General features: G+C 37.4%; 1 protein-coding gene across 2 annotated transcripts; it reads right to left on the bottom strand.

Annotated features, from left to right (window-relative positions):
• Nucleotides 1–768: 768 nt before the first annotated feature.
• LOC145093772 (tyrosine--tRNA ligase 1, cytoplasmic-like) lies at nt 769–3,159 on the bottom strand. Of its 2 annotated transcripts, XR_013703087.1 has the most exons (11): nt 2,966–3,159; nt 2,564–2,711; nt 2,187–2,476; nt 2,005–2,101; nt 1,801–1,906; nt 1,630–1,712; nt 1,405–1,550; nt 1,220–1,325; nt 1,076–1,135; nt 827–959; nt 769–796 (listed from the first exon to the last, which is right to left on the bottom strand). XR_013703087.1 is itself a non-coding variant. In XM_079032008.1 (10 exons), exons 1-10 carry the CDS (start codon nt 3,064–3,066, stop codon nt 939–941), a joined length of 1,158 nt encoding a protein of 385 aa, XP_078888134.1. In that variant the 5' UTR covers nt 3,067–3,159; the 3' UTR covers nt 772–938. The 2 variants fall into 2 exon arrangements, 1 of the variants encoding a protein (XP_078888134.1); XM_079032008.1 differs by having other exon boundaries at nt 772–959.
• Nucleotides 3,160–23,659: the final 20,500 nt, after the last annotated feature.

The raw sequence follows: 23,659 nt of genomic DNA, 5'->3' as shown, positions 1-23,659 counted from the left end.
AAAAATTAAAAATTAAAATTATATTTTATTTTGTTGGATCTTAGGATCCCGATCTTGCAAACACAAAAACGATCATAGGTAGGATCCCGATCTTAACAACCTTGTATAGAAGGTACCAACAGAAATTTCTTAATATGATATATACTAATTATATGAATTTGGTACGATATGAGGATAATCAATAGCAGAATTGTGATGATTTTTTTTTCTTAGAAATAAAGTAGATATATACCGATAGAATTTGTTAACTTAGCACATATCGATTTATATATTTAATTAATTAATAAAACCGTATTGGGCTTTCCATAACATTAACGGAAATAGTTTTTTTAGTGTATAGATCGGAAATAAATGATTTTTCTTAAAAGCACGTAACAAATCAACTGTTTTGACTTTAAGGAAAAACACAAAAGTTTCATAATTCACTATTTTGAACAATAAAGTTATATATATATATATATATATATATATATATATATATATATATATATATATATATATATATATATATATATATATATATATATATATATATATATATATATATATATATATATATATATATATAAGGTTTATTGTTCCATGCTATAATAAGTTACTTGTCCTAAGGTTTACTTCTACTGCCGATTACTAGTTTAAAAACAGCTGTATTAGCCATATACTAGTTTATATAATCAAAAATACAAACAAATATACCTAAGAATATTATTTCTTCCAAAATAATTATTTTCTTATGCAGTAAGAGAGTATGTTATTATTCTTTCCAAATAATTAAAACCAAACTGTGTTTCAAGTGTTACTATTCCAAAAGGTTGTGTTTCAAGTGCTACTAGTTGATGCAAAATATAAATAATAATATCATATGTGAAGAAAATTTGAACAATTTGTTTAATATAACTAAACTCCCATCTTCTCATCCACTCACTAAAAGACTTCCATCATCTTGTAACTTTGAAAGCCTACATTTAAACCACAAAGATTATTAATACTATAATAACAACTTAATTTTTTTTTTAATATAAGCAAATTAGAATACTTTATGCATTATAAATTTTAGCATGGGAACAAACCATACCTTAACCCTCTTCAGTAAAGCCTTGGCCTTCTCATCATTCTTGAAATGGTCACGCACAGGCTATACAACACACACACACAAAAAGATTGAAATAAAAATATTGAAATAAAAAATACCAAATATGCATATTTTATTATTTTATACCTGCAATATCTTATTCAAAGATTTGGATAATGCAGGTTTCAAATCAGCAGGATGCAACTCCCCTTTTGCATAAGCAGCAATTAATTCATCATAACTGGTAAAAACCCTGACATTCAAGAAAAATGTTAAAACAAAATTTAAAAGAAAAAATGTTTTTCTTTTTTCTTTTTTTTTTAAAAACTTACTTTTCACCTCCGTTTTCCTCTTTCCTTTCAACTTTAAACTCATTAAACCAAGGGAATACAATGTATTTAATGTACTCAAGACATGGATTTCCATCAACAATATTGGGTGGACAATATGCTTTCTTTATCTTTAAATTAACTTCAGCCTATCACAAATTCATCATACATACAAATTAATTACAACTTCAAATTTACATTTTACTCCCAAAATTGAAAAAAATTTACCTCTTCATCCTCCATGAAAACAGCAGAAGAAGAATCAGATTTTGACATCTTTTCTTGTCCTTGTAACAAACCCGGAAGCATATCTACATAATAACAACAACAACCATTTTGATATTTCAAGTAAAAATGGTAAAATTGGAAATAAAAGCAAGTTTACAAAATTGCCCTTACGATGAGATAATATGATAGGCTTGTTTTTCCTTTTGATGTCATCACAGTACTCCCTTGCAAGAACATTAACTTTTCTTTGATCCATCCCTAATTGACAGATATCAGCCTATCCAAATCAACAAATTTGTTTCTTTAATAACTATTAATAAAATCATAAACTGTAAAACGACTATTTTACCCTTGCAAAAAGATTTAAACAAGAACCTTGAGGAAAAAAATATCAGCACATTGCATGCAAGGGTAGAAGATTTGGGCTGCAGTGAGTTCATCCTGCTCACTTCGACCCATGATTTGACAGCACCTATAAATATAATACAAGCATTGTGATTAATAAAATTAGGATATAAATTAATTAACAAATTTATTTATTTATAAATTATAATTACCTCATTATTCTAGGAAGTTTGTTTCTTCTAGCAATGTCCATGACTAATGGCCAGTATTCATGTGCCCTTGAATTGATTTCTTCAGAAGACCAAATAAACTCTACTTTACCATCTTCCAAATTCATGCCTGCAGCTTTCCAGATCTCAATTAAGTAGTGTCCAACAGTTTGGATTTTGTTTAAATCTCCACCCATTTTGTTGTTTAATTGAGCAAACCAATCTGCTATCCAAATCTTTACTTTGCAACCAGCTGAAGTCAGTTTATTAACATTAATCGTCTTCATAACACCCTATACATATAGCAATTGAGATTTAAAGTTTAAACCAACCTTCTTTATATGATATTTAAATCGAATTGACATACACATATGACATACCTGAGCAATATGCATTCGCCCAGAGGGTTCGAACCCATCGTAGCAGATGGGTTGGGGCTTTTTGGTAAGAAGATTCAACAGTTCTTCCTCCTGGATGCATTCTTCTCCAATACTCCTCACAATCCTGAACTTTTCTTCAACACTCATCCTAAACCCCACCGAATTTTTTGTTTAGTAACTTAGAAATGGGAAGAGAGAATAGAAGCAAGTACATCTTCATCAAGTTATAAAAATGAAGTTGATTCTATAAAACAAATTAATGATTACTGGTACGCTCATGGAAAAATGATACAGGGGTCCAATTTAGTCGCAGTCCAATCAAATTAAGTTCAAACACATTTGAGAATCCCAATGTGTAGCCAAAAAAACACCCTACGTGGGTAGATTAGAGATGAAACTTACTGTGTGGTACAATTCAACGGATTCAAAGAGGAGGATTCATCCCCTGCAGTAAGAGATAGTGACTCAACTCCTTGTTTCCCTGGAGGATTCTCCATTGACATCGCTATATCTCTTTCGTGGTCGCAGGACGTAGAAGATACGAAGATTTAGGGTTGAGAGGGGAAGCAGCCACCGAGGTCTGACTTCTGAGTAGTTAGTAGTCAAGTAAGATATGGGCTATTCAATTGGGTTGGCGAGTACCCTAACTTTTCTATTTTAATTATGGTATTTGCAGCCCATTTATATGCTAAACTACTTAAGAATAAGTAAAGGGTGTTATGTGCATTAGTCTCAACTCTCAATCGTTGATCCTAGAATCACCTTTTCCGAAGATCATTTTGGACTCCAGTGATCCGTAGGCTCATTCCAACACATTTCGGAATGCCCATTACGGTTTCTTCCGACATGTTCCGGACAGATTTGTACAAAATCATATTTTAAAATATCTATGCATTTCAGATTAAAAAAGCAAAGAAGATATGACATACAATTATGATAAATTTGAAGATTTATGTGTCACTTTTTGACACTTTCACTTGTAGTTGTTTAAATTTTATGATTATTGGTGTAAAATAGTTACTATGGGACACGAAAAACATGTTCGTCGGACAGTGTTGTAGAAATGTTATTTAGTGTTAGGATCAACCCAAAACGAGTTTAGTTAGTGTCTTACGTTATTGTACATTGAAATTCAGTATTCGGGCACACGGAAAGGTATTCCAGTCTGCCATTATGGAATGCGAAGAATAAATCCGGAATGCGCAGAACAATTCTGGAATTGTCATCGCTTTTCGTTTTGAAACACTTTTACAACCCTAAATTAGCTTCAAGGTAGTTTTTTTTCAACATGATAAGGTTTTTTATGCTTCTATTACACTATCTTGCAAACATGTCATTGTTGCGGATATTCTTGCGAGACTCAGGACCGACTGCCATGCATGATTATGTCCTCAAAAGACATGTCTTGGTAAGTGGTTAGATATTCAATCAGTATATAGGGGGTCATTTACTTTCACATTACTTGTTTTGCAAATAAGTTGTGACAATTCCTCAAAGTGAAATAGAAGAAATGGTTTTTGAGATCAATGAGTATGAGATGATGTTCGGGAAGAGGGAATTTGAAACAACCTAAAAACAATGATAAAATTTTTCATTTTAATTAAAAACCAATAGTTTCTTACATCAGGTATCACAAAATCAACCACAAAACAAATTGTCAACAAAACATCAGAGTACAGTTGAAAATAAGTGTGGAATCATGAGGGGTTGTTGTACCATGACGTCGGGCTCTTCCCTTTCATACCAAAAGTACCTTAAATCATAAACATAAATTGTAAGCACAAAGGTTATTGAGTTCCCCAAAGTACCACATACCAAACATACAATTGGGCCTATCCCTAGGATATATTCCAACCCAACATACAATTATAGGCCTTACCTTAAAGTTTCTTTCAACCCATCATATACTCATGGGCCCAGCCCTGAGCCCAACACCGGGGTTTGTTTCAACATAATCATAAAATAATGAGTCGAGCCCTGGGGTTTATTTCAATCCAGTCATACAAACATGAAAGAATCACAAAGACAACTAGCATCTTACATACACAATTTAGTGAGTCGGCATTGGTCCTTTCGACCCACTTGCACAATGAGAAGACTCACCTCTAACTGAAGATAATCGAATCACACACTCAAGTTGATGTTACCACGGCTCCTCACACCGGTCATAACCCAAAGTCAACCTTAATTAATAATCGGGGTTTTAACCCATAATCAATGGTCCAAATCATCTTTTATCTTACTAAGGGAATTTGCCCTTCCTATATATGACCCAACAATAAACGCCCAAAACCGCTAATGACCTAAGGCCCAAAAATGGCCTAAATAGGTTTATGGGACTATGTCATGCATACTCCTCGCTATGCCCAACGTACAACTTGATCTTGGAAAGATTACGGGGCAACAGCCTACTACGCCTAACGTACTCAGGGGTTACGCCCGACGTAACCAACTGAAGTCCAACTCTTAACCAATGTTCTTAATGCATTAAGACCTAATGTCCAAACTTTAGTTCTCACCCTAATTAACGTCTAGAATCATTAAGTTGCAACCTTTATGCATTTGCATGGCTACAAGGGGACCAAAATCTAACCCTAAGTGTTATTCATGACCCATAAGCTTAATAGATCTAGGATGGGTGAATGTGAAAGACCAAGATCCCATTTTTATGGATCACAAGGCTCTATAATGAAGAGAAACACTCCTCATTATGTCTGGAGTTGCTTAAACTCCAAAGATCCAAAACTGTGGGACCAAAATAAACAAACTTTAATAACTAGTGTAACATCGTGATTTTCACCCAAATATTTCTTTTTATTTTAAACACGTTTAACCTATTGGTGATTTGATCACCAATATTTTAGTGTAATGGACTTAACAAGTGTTTCAAGAATAATGCTTTAGTTATAATACAAGTTAGGAGGTGTGGGAGTGCACACTTGTATTTACTAAACATTGTTAGAACAGTACGAGGACTAATCTGTCATTCTTTAAAGATGCAAATTCAAGGATTAATTCAGATTTTCTGAAAGTTGAAAACTGTTCTCGTTTTATCTGTTGTGTGGATAAGTCTGGGAAAAAACGTCAATTCCTTTGTGTCACAACTGTGAATTTTAAGCTATGTAATCTATACATTCAAGTTAATGTGAATCAAAAACTTTAATCAAATACAAGATACAAGTACTATAAATAGTCATCAAACAATTGGAGACCCTAGAAGTTTTGGTTAAGTCCATTTTGGACTAAGACTTCCTTATTGGATCCAAATGAACCAATAAGCTTCCAATTAGACTATCATGGGCTTAGGACCCTAATTGGGCTCTAATTGGACCCACATTCGTTTATTCCAATATTTTGGGCTAGGTAGAACCTAGAAGGAAATAAAACACAAGTTTGATCCATAATTTAACCTAACCTAGCTTAATAAAGCATAAAAAAATCACAATTTTATTTTATAAGTCCAATAAATACCCTAAACTACCTCTAATGTTGGGCTTAGGGGCAAAAGCCCAAATTTTTCCTCTTTCCCCTTCATATTCTCGGCCCAAGGCCCAAATCCAAGGGAGGTTGACTTTGGTTGCCACCTCACTATTATCTAATGGATTTCTAGGCACATATCACATACCTCCATGCATGTATCACTTCAAGAGTCACTTCTTTTCTCTCTTCTCTTCTTGTTTGGCCGAGAGCAACACCACACACACCAAAAATATCTCAACTTTCTCTCTAGAACACACAAGAACTCTCCTCCCTCCCCTCTCCAAAAATCTCGAAATTTAGGGACTTTCCAAGAGGATTTTGCAAGTAAATCATCATCTAAGGTAAGATTATGCATGGATCTATGGTTTAAATTCTTTTGTTATTAAAATCCTTTCCTAATCTATACGAAAATCGTGATCTTACACCCTAGAATCATCTCAAAACTCAAGATCTTCACCAAAGGGAGCCAAGGCCAAAAACACTTCATTTTTCCTTCCATTTTCCTTGCAAAAACCGAACCAACACCCCAAGGTGAGATTCATACCCCTATTTTCTGTTTTTATGAGTTTTTGTGGGGGGGAATACAAGTGAAAGTGTAGATCTATATGTGTTTGTATGCCTTGTATGATTTCCATGCTTATATGTATGCTTATATGTGTTTTAATGTTGGATCTAGCTATTAAACCCCTCAAAACCGAGATGTAACTTATGTTTTATGATTTTAGCTTCAAATGTGTTCCTACATAATAAGTGATACAAGAAAAATAGCTAAGTGGTTAACAACAATTTTCTTTAAGCTAAAAACACACATTTTGGGCCAAAAATGTGAAAAATACAAAATTAAGGGCCCAAATTGACATTTTACAGATTCTGATGGTTGAAATGTGCCAAAACAGTTTCCATAAAACTATTTCTGGAATTCTATTCAATTAGAGGATTAAAAACATAAATTTCAAGCTTATTGGGCTAAAAATGAAAATTTCGGCCCAAGGAGGCCCATTATGCGAATTTTTCTGTTTTGAAGGGCCAAAACTGTGAAATTCTGTAAAACAGTGGACTATAAGTGTCCCAACCCTTTTCAAAGGTTTAAAATGCTTTTTAAATTTAAAAAGGACCAAAGTTGCAAAAATTTTCCATTTTGGGCCAAAATTGTCAAAATTGCGAAAAGAAGGGCTAAAACCGAGAAAAACTGCATTTTCAGGGACCTAAACTGTTTTCTATGGAAAATATGCTGGGAAATATTAATTTCAATAATTTTTGGTGTTAAAATGTCAAGAAAAATAGTTTAAGGACCAAACCGGGAAATATTGAAATAAAAGGGTTGAAAATGTAAATTTTACAAATAATGAGGGGCTGAAAACAGAAATATTCCAAGGCTGATTCAATATGTACAACTTGATCAAATAATGACACCTCAACTATCAACGAGATACAACTCATTACAATACCAAAAGTCGTTGTTAAACGAATTGGCTCGGTCTCGAGCCAATGAAAATCTACAACTACTAACTCTTCGATACGTACAAATAACGACTGGTAATACATATACATACGAGTGTGCACAGACGTCTACGCACCATCTTCGGGCCCCAAAAGTGTAAAATCTTGTTTGTTGGGCCTAGCTAGCCCAATGACCTGATCTTAAGGCCCGAAGACATTTTTTTTCTACGAAGTGTTGAGTTTCACCGACTTGGCACAACGTAGGGTGACTTTCAATGGCTTGTACCACTGGTCCCCAAGGGTCCATGGTATTGCTAGAAAAGTCTACACATTTTACGAGGCGGGTCGGGGACCCCTCGCACGCATATTTTCCCCAACCGGTTAATGGAGTTACCGGGGTCTTCGTGACCTCTTTCTCTTCGGATGTGGGACTACACTTAGTCCGGGCGATTGGATAACGTGATTAGTACGGACGACGCCTTCGGGTTCGTTAGTATAACTATAAACTGGGCGTTTGTGTAATGCGGGTTTGTAGTAAATAATCAATGCTCGAGAACCTTCCAACGTCGCTTGGGACCGATACTGCTATTTTCATAATGTTTTCAACGCAACTTAATGGATTCCAAAAGAACTAGGGGAACATCGGGTTTCCCTAGGTTTTTTTTTTTTTTTATCACATACAGATTTGAAACGCATACATCTTAAAGGAACATTTTTTTTAAGTATAGAAACAAACAAGCATACCTATGGATCTTCACAAACGTTTTCGAAAGCTTTTCTTTTCAGAAAATATCGGATTTTCTGGTGGTTTTTCAAGCAATATAAACATTCGATTTCAAACACTACTTATGAACTCACCAACATTTCATATGTTGACGTTTTTCAAAATACTTGTATTCTCAGGGAACCAGTGAATCAAGGGAAATCATACTCAGTGACGGTTGCAGTTTATTTTTGAATGAACCAAACAAAATTAATTTTTGGAAATGTAATGTCTTAAACAATGTATGACATGTAAACACTACTGGTTGTACTATGTTGATGAATGGTGACGAATGTTGTTTTGTTTCATATATATTCAATGTTATGGTATTCAATTGAGTCACGACAGCCCCCGGACGTTTCCGCCGTCTGGTTCGGGGGTGTGACAGGTTGGTATCAGAGCTTTGTTTATAGTGAACTAGCATGTCGAGCCATACATTGATATGCAACTATAAACCAAAAAGAAGGACTAACATAACTCTGAACAAAACAAATGAATAAAATACACTTGCTTGCATTAGGAGTAAGGACCTAACGCTGAATCAAACACCATAATGCTGGTATCTCGGTTAATTCGGGACTGTTCTTAGTGATACCAAGGAGTGAATGTAGCCTGATCAACTACATTCTCTCCAAGGTAAAACTAACACATGTCTTGATGAGATCGGAATAGCCAGGGAACCTAAAAATTTTACCCTCTATCACTCAAAAAGAGAATATTTGCTTAGCCTGTGTAATAGTCATAGTACCCTAGGAATAATGTAGCATAATTCCGTACTCGCGCAGACAGCATGGCTGGTTTTCATCACCCGGGAGACCCCTACTTCCCCAATCAGGGAAACAACGGGTGGCTAGAGAAGGAGGAGGAGCCCGAGGAGGAGCAGCAGGGTATCCAGTTTCATCAGGCCTTAGTAGCTCACGGGATGCTTGTGGATGAGCCGGGAGAGAATCCAGGAGAAGCACACGACGTCAAACCCGACGAATATGTAGACACTGACTATGAATTTGGAGAGCTCGACGATGACGACGAAGACGGCCGGGACGGGGACCAGGACCCCATCCCGCCATGCGAGGACGAGGCACAACCAGATCACCCTACCCCACCAGTGAACCCCCCAAGAGAGAACCGTTCCCTCGAAGTTGAGATCGCTGCACTGCGACAACAGCTGTATGCTATGGAGGCTCGGGCAGTGCAAGCAGAGCATGAGAGGGATGAGGTTATAGGAGACATGGCAGAGATGGCGCAGCTACTGGCACAACATTTCGGCATATGACTTCGGCACCACCTCCTGACGCAGCTCATCGCGGTTAGGGATAGACCTATCGTAGTAGGATATTAGTAACTATGTTATGTACTCCGGCTCTATGTTTAAGTGACTACACTACTCATGGAGCCGTTATGCTGTCGGATTAGTGTTACTTATGTATGCTCCTACGAGCAAATTTTCTTGTACGAAATGCGGATAATATTAATAAACTTTTATGTGTTTTGCTAAATTATTCTCAGTTGCTATGTGTTGGGACATTATGATTGCATGCTTGATGATAGTAATGCTTAGGTTCGTACCCTACACCTAGTTAGTAGGATCATAACCTCACCGAAACCACGTACACTCAACATCTTTCCGTTTCATGACAGAAAGATGCCTCGCCCAGCTACTCGCGGAAATCCCGAACCAACCCCGCCGGAAGTTGACTCCACTGCTTTCCAGGCAGCCGTGTCTGCTGCGGTCACGGCAGCTATGGCACAACTTCACCGAGGAAACAACGGAGGAGGCAATGGTCAAGGCTCCGGAAGTTCGAACAACGGGACGAACCAAGGACTCACTAAAACGTGCACCTACAAGGATTTTGCGAACGCTAAACCCCGAACTTTCAACGGTACCGGAGGAGTGATCGCCCTGAAGCGATGGATCGAGAAGGTAGAGTCGGTATTCGAGATATGCGAGTGCCCCGAGCAGATGAAAGTGAAGTTCGCGGCCTGCACTTTTGTAGACCAAGCGCTCACTTGGTGGAATGGTCATGTGGAAGCTATGACACTCCCTGTCGCCAACTCTATTCCCTGGGCAGAGATGAAAGAGATGTTAACGGCTGAGTACTGCCCCCGGGGCGAAATACAGAAGATGGAGCAGGAACTATGGAATCTCACGGTGCAGAATGGGAACATCGATGCTTACATATCGAGATTCAGCGAACTGTCTCTGTTGTGCCCGGGTATGATCACATCAGAGGGGAAGAAGATTGAACGATTCATTTGGGGATTGACAACCCCCATTCAAGGGAATGTGATAGCTGCGAACCCTGAAACTTTTGACAGTGCGAAGAGATTGGCAAAGAGGCTGTATGATCATAACCACAAAAAGGGCGAGAAACCGGTAGAGACTGAAAAGAAGAAGGAGAGCGATGGTAAGAAAGGATGGAACAACAAGAGGAAGGGGCGTCAAGGTCCCGAGACCTCTAAAAAGCAACAAACGGTGGCAGTTCACGCTGTCACTGCGCCGGTACCAGTCACATCACATGCTCCAGCCTCAGCTGCTTCAAATACTTCAAGACCCTATTCCGGCACTCATCCCAAATGCAACAAGTGCGGTTTCCATCACCAAGGAGAATGTAGGGAGTTCCATTGCACCAGTTGCAACCGAAGGGGACACACTGCAAAGTTCTGCAGGACTTATCCTCCTCAGAACCAGAGTCAGGGAAACAACGCAGGGCCTAGCCACACCTGTTTCGGGTGTGGAAGGACGGGACATTTCCGTCGAGACTGCCCTAACAACAACAACAACTCAGGAAACAGAGGAGCAGGAAGAATGCTGACTATGGGTCAGAGTGATGCAGTTCAGGACCCCGCAGTTGTGACCGGTACGTTCCTCCTAAACCACACTTATGCATGCATCTTATTTGATACCGGAGCGGAGCGAAGTTTCGTAAGCGAGAAGTTTAAACATTTATTAAAACAACAACCCCAAAAGCTAAATGAAACCTATACGGTGGAAATGGCCAATGGGAAGACCGAATCCACTAGGGAAATCTACACTGGATGTACCCTAACCCTTAACCAGCACGTCTTTCGAATAGATCTAATGCCAGTATCAATTAGGAGTTTTGATGTGATTATCGGCATGGATTGGTTAAGCCCCCACCATGCTGAGATTATGTGCCACGAGAAGGCCGTTCGCCTTCGTCTCCCGAATCACGAAACCCTAGTAATTTACGGAGACAAACCTAGCACGAATCTTCGTCTTATCTCGTGCATCAAAGCACAAAAACATCTGCGAAATAACAACTTAGCGTTCTTGGCCCACATAGTGGACAAGGCCAAAGAAGAAACTAACATCCAAGACATTCCGGTAGCATGTGAATTTCCGGACGTGTTTCCCGAAGATCTTCCAGGAGTACCCCCAGAGAGACAGGTTGAGTTCCGAATCGACCTCGTCCCAGCAGCAACTCCTCTCGCTAAATCACCATACCGACTGGCTCCCGCTGAAATGCAGGAATTATCCAGCCAACTCAGTGAGCTTCTGGACAAGGGATTTATCCGACCTAGCTACTCGCCATGGGGAGCTCCGGTGCTCTTTGTCAAAAAGAAGGATGGATCTTTCAGAATGTGCATCGATTACAGAGAGTTGAACAAACTCACTGTTAAAAATCGCTACCCACTCCCGCGAATCGATGATCTATTCGACCAGCTCCAGGGAGCTAGCTATTTTTCTAAAATAGATCTACGGTCCGGATACCATCAACTCAAGGTCCGAGAAGAAGATATTCCTAAAACCGCTTTCCGAACCCGCTATGGACATTATGAATTCGTCGTAATGCCCTTCGGTCTAACAAATGCACCCGCCGCATTTATGGACCTAATGAACCGAATCTGTCGACCGTTCTTGGACAACTTCGTCATTGTGTTTATCGATGACATCCTCGTCTATTCTCGAAGCAAAGAGGAGCATGGCCAACATCTCCGACAAGTCCTAGAGACGCTGCGATCGGAAAGGCTTTACGCCAAACTCTCTAAGTGTGAGTTTTGGCTACGGAGCGTGAATTTTCTAGGTCACGTAGTTAGCCAAGATGGAATTCATGTGGATCCCTCTAAGGTCAAAGCTGTGGAAGGATGGGCAACTCCGACTACGCCCACAGAAATTCGTCAGTTCTTAGGCCTAGCAGGGTACTATAGGAGATTCATCCAAAACTTCTCTAAAATCGCCAAGCCACTTACCTTGCTTACGCAAAAGAGTGTGCCATTCAAGTGGACAGATAGACAAGAGATTGCGTTTCGAACCTTGAAGCAAGCTCTTTGTAGCGCTCCTGTATTATCTCTACCCGAAGGAACGGAAGATTTTGTAGTTTACTGTGACGCGTCAAATCAGGGCTTAGGTTGCGTTCTCATGCAACGTGGAAGAGTAATAGCATATGCGTCCCGTCAACTAAAGACGCACGAAGTAAATTACACAACCCATGACCTAGAACTGGGAGCTGTGGTCTTCGCTCTAAAATTTTGGAGGCACTACCTGTACGGTACAAAGTGCACCATCTTTACGGACCACAAGAGCCTCCAGCACATCTTGAATCAGAAGGAGCTGAACATGAGACAACGAAGATGGGTGGAATTGTTAAACGACTACGAATGCGAGATCAAGTACCATCCAGGCAAGGCCAACGTGGTAGCTGACGCATTAAGTCGGAAGGAATACACAAATCGCCGTACGAAAACGCACTCGATAACCATTCAGTCTCATCTGACCACTCAAATTGCATCAGCACAGGCAGAGGCTATGAAAACGGAAAATAGAACTAGCGAGGCATTACGCGGAATGGAGAAGAACCTGGAAGTCAAAGAGAATGGGGTATACTACTTCATGAACCGTATTTGGGTTCCAAAAATCGGAGGATTCAGGGAGATCGTTATGAAGGAAGCTCACAAGACACGATACTCCATTCATCCTGGTTCGGACAAGATGTATTTGGACATTAAGCAGCACTATTGGTGGCCTAACATGAAGGCGGAAATCGCAACTTATGTTAGTAAGTGCCTTACGTGTGCCAAAGTAAAAGTGGAATACCAGAAACCTTCCGGATTGTTACAGCAACCGGCAATCCCTGAGTGGAAATGGGAGGGGATTTCTATGGACTTCGTGACCAAGCTGCCCAAGACGTCGGACGGATTGGACACCATATGGGTAATAATCGACCGACTGACGAAATCTGCCCATTTCCTGCCCATCAAAGAGTCCTACAAGATGGAGAGGCTGACGCGTTTGTACCTACGAGAGATTGTAAGACTTCATGGAGTGCCAAAATCCATCATTTCGGATAGGGACAGTAGGTTCACGTCACGCTTTTGGCAGTCGCTCCACAAGGCAATGGGAACTCATCTTGATATGAGCACCGCGTATCACCCACAAACGGACGGTCAAAGCGAACGAACCATTCAGACGCTTGAAGACATGCTTCGTGCATGTGTGATAGACTTCGGAAAGTCTTGGGATACCCACCTACCGTTGATCGAGTTTTCATATAACAATAGTTATCATTCGAGCATTAAGGTGGCCCCTTTCGAAGCACTGTACGGGCGTAAATGTAGATCACCGTTATGTTGGGCTGAAGTAGGTGACACCCAGCTAGCAAGAACACATACGTCGGATAAGGCAATGACAGGACCGGAAATCATTCGCGAGACCACAGAAAAGATTGTCCAGATCAAAGCTCGATTACAGGCATCGCGTGACCGGCAAAAGAGCTACGCTGATAAACGGCGAAAGCCCTTAGAGTTCCAGGTCGGTGATCGAGTATTGTTGAAGGTCTCACCCTGGAAAGGGGTTATACGTTTCGGAAAATGAGGAAAGCTAAACCCACGGTACATTGGACCTTTCGAAATCGTCGCCCGAATAGGTCCGGTAGCCTACAGACTACAACTACCCCCGGAGCTAAACGGTGTACACCCCGTGTTTCATGTTTCTAATCTGAAAAAGTGCCTATCAGATGAAACCCTTGTCATTCCTCTTGACGAAATCGAAATCAATGAGAATCTCCTGTTCGTCGAAGAACCAATCGAAATCATGGACAGGGAGGTGAAGCGTACTAAACAAAGTCGCATCCCGATCGTGAAGGTACGGTGGAACGCAAAGCGTGGGCCAGAATTCACATGGGAACGCGAAGATCAAATGAAGCAAAAGTACCCTCGCCTATTCTAGCATTCTCAAATCTAGCTTTCAAACAGAATTTCGGGACGAAATTCCCTTTAACGGGGGGATGATGTCACAACTGTGAATTTTAAGCTATGTAATCTATACATTCAAGTTAATGTGAATCAAAAACTTTAATCAAATACAAGATACAAGTACTATAAATAGTCATCAAACAATTGGAGACCCTAGAAGTTTTGGTTAAGTCCATTTTGGACTAAGACTTCCTTATTGGATCCAAATGAACCAATAAGCTTCCAATTAGACTATCATGGGCTTAGGACCCTAATTGGGCTCTAATTGGACCCACATTCGTTTATTCCAATATTTTGGGCTAGGTAGAACCTAGAAGGAAATAAAACACAAGTTTGATCCATAATTTAACCTAACCTAGCTTAATAAAGCATAAAAAAATCACAATTTTATTTTATAAGTCCAATAAATACCCTAAACTACCTCTAATGTTGGGCTTAGGGGCAAAAGCCCAAATTTTTCCTCTTTCCCCTTCATATTCTCGGCCCAAGGCCCAAATCCAAGGGAGGTTGACTTTGGTTGCCACCTCACTATTATCTAATGGATTTCTAGGCACATATCACATACCTCCATGCATGTATCACTTCAAGAGTCACTTCTTTTCTCTCTTCTCTTCTTGTTTGGCCGAGAGCAACACCACACACACCAAAAATATCTCAACTTTCTCTCTAGAACACACAAGAACTCTCCTCCCTCCCCTCTCCAAAAATCTCGAAATTTAGGGACTTTCCAAGAGGATTTTGCAAGTAAATCATCATCTAAGGTAAGATTATGCATGGATCTATGGTTTAAATTCTTTTGTTATTAAAATCCTTTCCTAATCTATACGAAAATCGTGATCTTACACCCTAGAATCATCTCAAAACTCAAGATCTTCACCAAAGGGAGCCAAGGCCAAAAACACTTCATTTTTCCTTCCATTTTCCTTGCAAAAACCGAACCAACACCCCAAGGTGAGATTCATACCCCTATTTTCTGTTTTTATGAGTTTTTGTGGGGGGGAATACAAGTGAAAGTGTAGATCTATATGTGTTTGTATGCCTTGTATGATTTCCATGCTTATATGTATGCTTATATGTGTTTTAATGTTGGATCTAGCTATTAAACCCCTCAAAACCGAGATGTAACTTATGTTTTATGATTTTAGCTTCAAATGTGTTCCTACATAATAAGTGATACAAGAAAAATAGCTAAGTGGTTAACAACAATTTTCTTTAAGCTAAAAACACACATTTTGGGCCAAAAATGTGAAAAATACAAAATTAAGGGCCCAAATTGACATTTTACAGATTCTGATGGTTGAAATGTGCCAAAACAGTTTCCATAAAACTATTTCTGGAATTCTATTCAATTAGAGGATTAAAAACATAAATTTCAAGCTTATTGGGCTAAAAATGAAAATTTCGGCCCAAGGAGGCCCATTATGCGAATTTTTCTGTTTTGAAGGGCCAAAACTGTGAAATTCTGTAAAACAGTGGACTATAAGTGTCCCAACCCTTTTCAAAGGTTTAAAATGCTTTTTAAATTTAAAAAGGACCAAAGTTGCAAAAATTTTCCATTTTGGGCCAAAATTGTCAAAATTGCGAAAAGAAGGGCTAAAACCGAGAAAAACTGCATTTTCAGGGACCTAAACTGTTTTCTATGGAAAATATGCTGGGAAATATTAATTTCAATAATTTTTGGTGTTAAAATGTCAAGAAAAATAGTTTAAGGACCAAACCGGGAAATATTGAAATAAAAGGGTTGAAAATGTAAATTTTACAAATAATGAGGGGCTGAAAACAGAAATATTCCAAGGCTGATTCAATATGTACAACTTGATCAAATAATGACACCTCAACTATCAACGAGATACAACTCATTACAATACCAAAAGTCGTTGTTAAACGAATTGGCTCGGTCTCGAGCCAATGAAAATCTACAACTACTAACTCTTCGATACGTACAAATAACGACTGGTAATACATATACATACGAGTGTGCACAGACGTCTACGCACCATCTTCGGGCCCCAAAAGTGTAAAATCTTGTTTGTTGGGCCTAGCTAGCCCAATGACCTGATCTTAAGGCCCGAAGACATTTTTTTTCTACGAAGTGTTGAGTTTCACCGACTTGGCACAACGTAGGGTGACTTTCAATGGCTTGTACCACTGGTCCCCAAGGGTCCATGGTATTGCTAGAAAAGTCTACACATTTTACGAGGCGGGTCGGGGACCCCTCGCACGCATATTTTCCCCAACCGGTTAATGGAGTTACCGGGGTCTTCGTGACCTCTTTCTCTTCGGATGTGGGACTACACTTAGTCCGGGCGATTGGATAACGTGATTAGTACGGACGACGCCTTCGGGTTCGTTAGTATAACTATAAACTGGGCGTTTGTGTAATGCGGGTTTGTAGTAAATAATCAATGCTCGAGAACCTTCCAACGTCGCTTGGGACCGATACTGCTATTTTCATAATGTTTTCAACGCAACTTAATGGATTCCAAAAGAACTAGGGGAACATCGGGTTTCCCTAGGTTTTTTTTTTTTTTATCACATACAGATTTGAAACGCATACATCTTAAAGGAACATTTTTTTTAAGTATAGAAACAAACAAGCATACCTATGGATCTTCACAAACGTTTTCGAAAGCTTTTCTTTTCAGAAAATATCGGATTTTCTGGTGGTTTTTCAAGCAATATAAACATTCGATTTCAAACACTACTTATGAACTCACCAACATTTCATATGTTGACGTTTTTCAAAATACTTGTATTCTCAGGGAACCAGTGAATCAAGGGAAATCATACTCAGTGACGGTTGCAGTTTATTTTTGAATGAACCAAACAAAATTAATTTTTGGAAATGTAATGTCTTAAACAATGTATGACATGTAAACACTACTGGTTGTACTATGTTGATGAATGGTGACGAATGTTGTTTTGTTTCATATATATTCAATGTTATGGTATTCAATTGAGTCACGACAGCCCCCGGACGTTTCCGCCGTCTGGTTCGGGGGTGTGACACTTTGAAACACAGAAAACTGGAAAACACTTTCGACTTCATCTTCTCTCAAAATTGATTCTATTTTTTGTGCCTAAGATCAGAATTGTAACTTCATGAATTATCCTAGTTTGGATTTCGTGATACCGAAGGCAATTAGGGTCGAAATATCAAACAAGGAAAGTGTTTTACACGATTCCTATTTGTGATCCAGATTTCCCATAACCCAATTTCGAAATTCCCTAACATAACCAGAATACATTAGCAGCATTTTTATTTTAAATATTATGAAAACATCACCAGTGTTACTTTATTATCAAAACAAGTCCATTGAAATAAAAGTTTTCAAAACTTACACCATAGTAGATTCTCAAAAGTAATGTGATGAAAGCTCAACAACATGTCCAAAATGGTATCAATACTAAGACATAAAGTAGAATATAACTACCTAAAAGGGTCCCCCATCCTCACCAAGGCATCATGTCAAGCTATCTGTTCCAATGAACATCGATCAACAAGCAAAGAACAAGTGTTAGCATATACTAAGGTGGTGTCTGTTTTTCTGAGGCAAAATGTATGTAGTCTGTGGACCACATCTGTAGACCTCTGCAGTAGAAGAGGTGGATCAAACGTCTGCAGTCTAAAAAAAGAAGATTGTTTGTTTTTGTAACATCTGCGGGCTACTAAAATAAGCTTAAATCTAGATAAACTGATTTTTTTAAACTTCAAAGTGACTTTTTAATATTTTTATAACTTTGTTATAAATAATTAACGAATCTAGATCAACTTTTATGTATTATTGTATAAAAAATAAAAATAAAAATGGTATGAATTAACGTATATATTTGATAAAAACCAGCAACTTTGGTTGCAAAGTTATAACTAAACATTATAATTAATGATCAAATAATTTGATACATAAATCGATGGTTTTTATCAAATATCCATTAAAAACGTACCATAAATATTTTTTCGAGAAATTGACAATACTGTATTAATTAATGTTTTACAAAATTTGGCAAAAAAATATAAGAATATACTATGATTTTTTTTCATATTTATATAAAAAATTTCAACGACTATTATTGTAATAAATCTTTATTTATAAATTTGTCAAAAATACCATATTTGTATCGTCGAACTTTTTTTTAAGTTTTGTATTTTTTTTTCAAATTGTTTATCATTAATAAAGTTGGAAAAATATAAATTAAAAAAACTTAAAAAAATAAAGATATATATGTTTTTTAGGCTAGAAGATGTTTGAAGATGTTAGAAGACTTCGGTCCACATCTGCGCCAAGAAGAGGGCGCATAGACATTTTTAGGTCTGCAGTCTTCAAAAAATCAAACAGTCTGCGAAGGCTATGTCTACGCGTCGTCTGCACGGCGCAGACAGAAGACGCCCCGCAGATCTGCAAACAAAAAACAAACACTATCTAAGTGAGTCAATTATAATATAGTGTTAAAAGAACACACATATCAGAAATTGATCACACAACACATTCCCACATAATCAAATACTCACAAGAAAGACATAACAACATGACACCGCATATCCAACATTGTTTAGCTCAATTAATTTTATTCTTTTTTAGAGCTTTTTTTTACTTACTCTCCTCAACCACGCTGAAACTAATTTTCTATCTTTTCACCGCTAAAATATTATTAAGTAATATTTATATCTGCTTTATTTTAATAATTATTCATCGCTTACAATCACTGTAATTATTATGGTAATACTTCCTAGTTTCTGTCTATTTATTCACCGCAAACCCCAAGGCAAGTATCCTGTTCACTACTAACATGACCAAAACGACCCAATGAACTAGGTGAGGCGCGACTCTCACCCGTAATCATTGCTCCCGGCACATTGTGCTCGCTACTCCGACATTGCACATATGTATACATTTGTTGTTGTTAAGGATTTATACAGACGTTGTCAATTCCACCGTGTTACACCTCCCAATCCCATGTGATGTTTGCATTGCCCCCACCGCTAGACCAACATCACTCCAGTCCACCAACTGGTCGGACCATGTCTCGAATGATCTCTTAGAAAAATCATTTGACGATGCTTTGGCTTAAGCTCTTTTCCTGTAGGTGTCATTCAATGCATCTAGTCCTGTAATAATCTGGATAGGGTATACACCTATGTCTAGGTTGCTACCTTTTGCCCCGCTAGTGTATTCCCCTTTTTTTAATTTAATAAGAATTAATCAATTAAAGAGTTATACTTTTACCCTCTTCAAGTAATCATGCAAATATTATGATTTTTTCTTTTATTTACATGTTACTTATTTAAGAGTTCATTTTCATGTAAACATGTAACTTTTTTATTTAACTAATACATTTTACATCACACATCACTTTCATCTGCAACACTTCAATAATGGTTTTACATCTCTAGCATTCTTGTCTTAAACAACTTGGCAATTATTTTCAAACAAATATTGACATGCTCACATCACATAATATCCATGTATAACACTCAATCTAACATGGCCTTATCACACATCTCACATCAAACAAATAAGAAACTAGCATGCAACCATTGTATATTCTATTAAACATAAAGCAATACAACATCCATGGCACATTACTCACTCCCAAATGGGGTACACACATCCTAGGTAACAAGGTTCATCCCATTTCATCTAAGATACAAGATTCTCCTAACAATGTACTTTAAATACCAAAAAACTAACTTACATTTGCCAAAGATGTGTCCTCCTCACACTTGAAGTCTTGTAAGAGTTAAAATGTCACATTTGACCTTATTACATTACAAACAAAATGTTATTGGAGTTCCACAATGCCAAATGTGACGGTTTCATAACCTAAACATATAAATTAACCATCAAACAAAATTCCCAGTTTTTGAACCTAAAACAGTCGTCTGTTTAGAGTTGTTTTAGCACCACTGAGACCTGTAGAATTTACAGCTTTATTTCATATTCAAGAAATTCTGAATTGTAGCTTTCCAGAATCTGCTTTTAAAGGTAAAAAAAATTTCTACAATTTTATATGATTTTTACAAAACTACATATCAATGCAGCTACATTCTGACTAGTTGGTGAAGAAGGCGATTTCCACCGTAGTTGGAGGCAACAACGGGTCCTGGAAAAATTCAAGGACAAACTAGACTCAAATGAAAACTTTAAGAGTTTACAGATCCTCAATTTGACACCTGATGATTTTTCTATATTTTTTCCAATCCAGGGGCATATTTGTCAATATTTGCAATTTCCAACTTTAAGTTTTAAAGGATTTTTTTACCATTTAACCCATTAAATCACCACCCAAATCGACTATACAGTTGAAAAAAGTTTAAAACAATAGCAATATAATATGGGAGTAAAAAGATAGTTTCACCCTCCAACCATGGTCGAAAGTACATTGTCTTTAAAGGAAAGACAAAATACATTGTTAAAAAGAGAAATACCAATTTAGGTTTAAATTTCTCCTACCAATTAACCATATATGAAGACACTTAAAAACTATTTTGAATACCTTTTGGAGAGTTCAAACATGCTTTGTATATAGAAAATCATTCATATAAATTCATAGGATTTGGGTATATAAGAAGCAAGGAACATGACTCCAAAATAATACAATTTGACTGCAGAATTCCAACTAATTCTTACCCACTAATAACATGTAAGATAGTGTTATTATAAGAATCTTGACAACAAGAACAAGCTAATAACACACCTAAAGTGGCTGGAATTCGTTCATAAAGGAAGTCACGAGAATTGAAGTGAAAGTAGGAGATTAATTGAACGAATGGGATGGAATTCACCCCATAACTCCTTCCAAAACACTACCAATTAAATTAGAATTATATGGGGAAAAGAGACCAAGAATTTTACCAGTTAAGTCAACATTCACATCCTCCGTTACACCTACAAGAAATCCGTCGGCCGCCTTCTCGTACCTTGAGCTCGTCCGCACCTACCAGTCTCATTCACGATAGACTTTTTTTTCATGTTGATCGATGCACAACACACACAAACTATTGGATTCTTTCTTTTTATATCGATTATAGTAGCCCAAAAAAAACGTTCGAAGCCTTCAATAGAATGAATATCGTTGGCCGCATCCTAGGAAAGAAACATAAATGTTATTTACGTAGCCTTAGAAGGTTTTAATTCCCAATTTGAACCCTTAAAATTTGATCGTTAGTTCACATTTCACCTTCTACTTTCATTTAAAGTGATCAGTATCTTAAGCATTAGCTTTATCTACTCTACATATTCTAATAAATGAAACCTAAAAATGACACGTGTCAGTTTTTTAGAATGTCTCTTTGACACGTGTCATTTTTCTATGATTTTTATTATTCTTTTTTTTTGTAACAAATCAAATTGAATTCAAATTTTGAAAATACAAAATCATATCCTAATAACATTATTATGTTTATTTTGTTTAACAAATTAATTCATAATTACTTAAAACCGACAATATCTTGGTTCTTTTTTTTACATTTATTATTTTTTTATCTGTATAGAAATTTTAAATATATCGATCGTGGTTTCCACGGGTTATAATCTAGTTTAATTTAATATGATTATACGCTTTATTAATATTGATTATTTTTTAAATATTAATGAACACCTTTTTTATTTTATTTATCTCAATCTAAACCCTTTAAATATAAATAACTTTACGACAATTACTTTTTACGTCGTCAACGGAAGAATTTCTGGGTCATTACAATTTTTCTCTCCTTAAAATGATTTCGTTTAACTTTCATGTCTTTTTCGACCACCTAGGTCACTTCTGACCCATACTCGTCCCCACATTGGACTTTAATGAGCTTGACTCATTGTATTCACCGTTGTCTGGTCTTTCTCCATATAAGGTATCTACTAGCTCTGTAGTCACATGCATCAACTTATCGACTCATAACTTGTCTGTCGACAAGCACTCGACTCTTACTTGCCTCGATTATCAAAACAAATAATTATCATTTGGTGAGAATATTTCAATATCACCTTTCAACGGTCTACAATCGAAACTCCTTGACCACCTCCACAAAAAGATAGCCATTAATTACTTTGATCCTTAAATCAACAAACCACAACTATTAAAATGGCTAACAAGTACACACGAGTGTACCTTCAAGTGTACGACCATTAATGTGACATGCTGGCAGACCTGTTCGGCATAGGAAGAGGGTATGGTCCCTCAATATCGACTATAAATAAAGAACGAAGAACACTATACAAGGTACGCACATTCGATCCGATCATTCTAAATCGATTACATCCCAAATATTCTCGTTTCCCATTAATTAATAGATCGTCATTATCATAAATAAACCTTTTCAGACTTTACAATCGGAGCGTTGTCCCGGGATCCCCTCCCGATCAATCAACTTACGAGTTTGTTTGTTGTTTCTAGGTTATCCATACCAACAAGGGAATAACGACCCTTATAATCTATGGAAGTCCAACCCGGAGACACATCAAGAAACACAGATGAGCCATATATATGTCAATGATAGTGGGAGCAATTAATCTCTCTCTCTCTCTCTCTCTCTCTCTATATATATATATATATATATATATGTGTGTGTGTGTGTGCGTGTGTTTGTGTGTGTGTGTCAATGCTAGTAGGAGCATTGTAGCCATCCTTGTATTGTACATAGATAGTATACAATTCTTATGAGACTATGTTCTAACTTAGAAAATGTAAAAGTTTGGGTTGGTATGGTAATTGTTTCACAACGATACACATGGGAGATACAACACACGTACATAATATAAGGACCTATGGAGATAGATCTAAGAGATTCATTGGATTAAGCCAAAGTACATGGAATCATGAGGAAACTCGACATGTAGAACTCAAAATGAGTTCGTGCTTAATAGAATATGACATGACATTAAGTGATTTTAATGTCCTAGTTTTACTATTCTGCTAATATGAAATGAGTCGTGTCCCACATGCTTCTGCTATGGGATCGGTCATATATGTCATGATATATATGAAATCTAATGACTTGTATGCCTTGAGCATGACAAGTCGGATCAGATCAATTGGTGAGAATCAACGAATCAAAATTAATAATATTCCTAGGTGTACTAGGAGGATAGAGGAAATGATATTGTTAGTATGAAAGAGATCAATATAAAGGTTACACTGATGTTAAACTCCACACTAATAAGGACGATTGCGTTCGTAGTCAGAATTCAGGCATTTACTGAATGGTG

The sequence above is a fragment of the Lactuca serriola genome, chromosome 3 (genome assembly GCF_051521515.1).
Source record: "Lactuca serriola cultivar US96UC23 chromosome 3, Lser_US96UC23_V15, whole genome shotgun sequence".
Lineage (NCBI taxonomy): Eukaryota > Viridiplantae > Streptophyta > Magnoliopsida > Asterales > Asteraceae > Lactuca > Lactuca serriola.
Note: the sequence above shows the minus strand (reverse complement) of the source record. Positions and strands in the feature narration are given on the sequence as shown.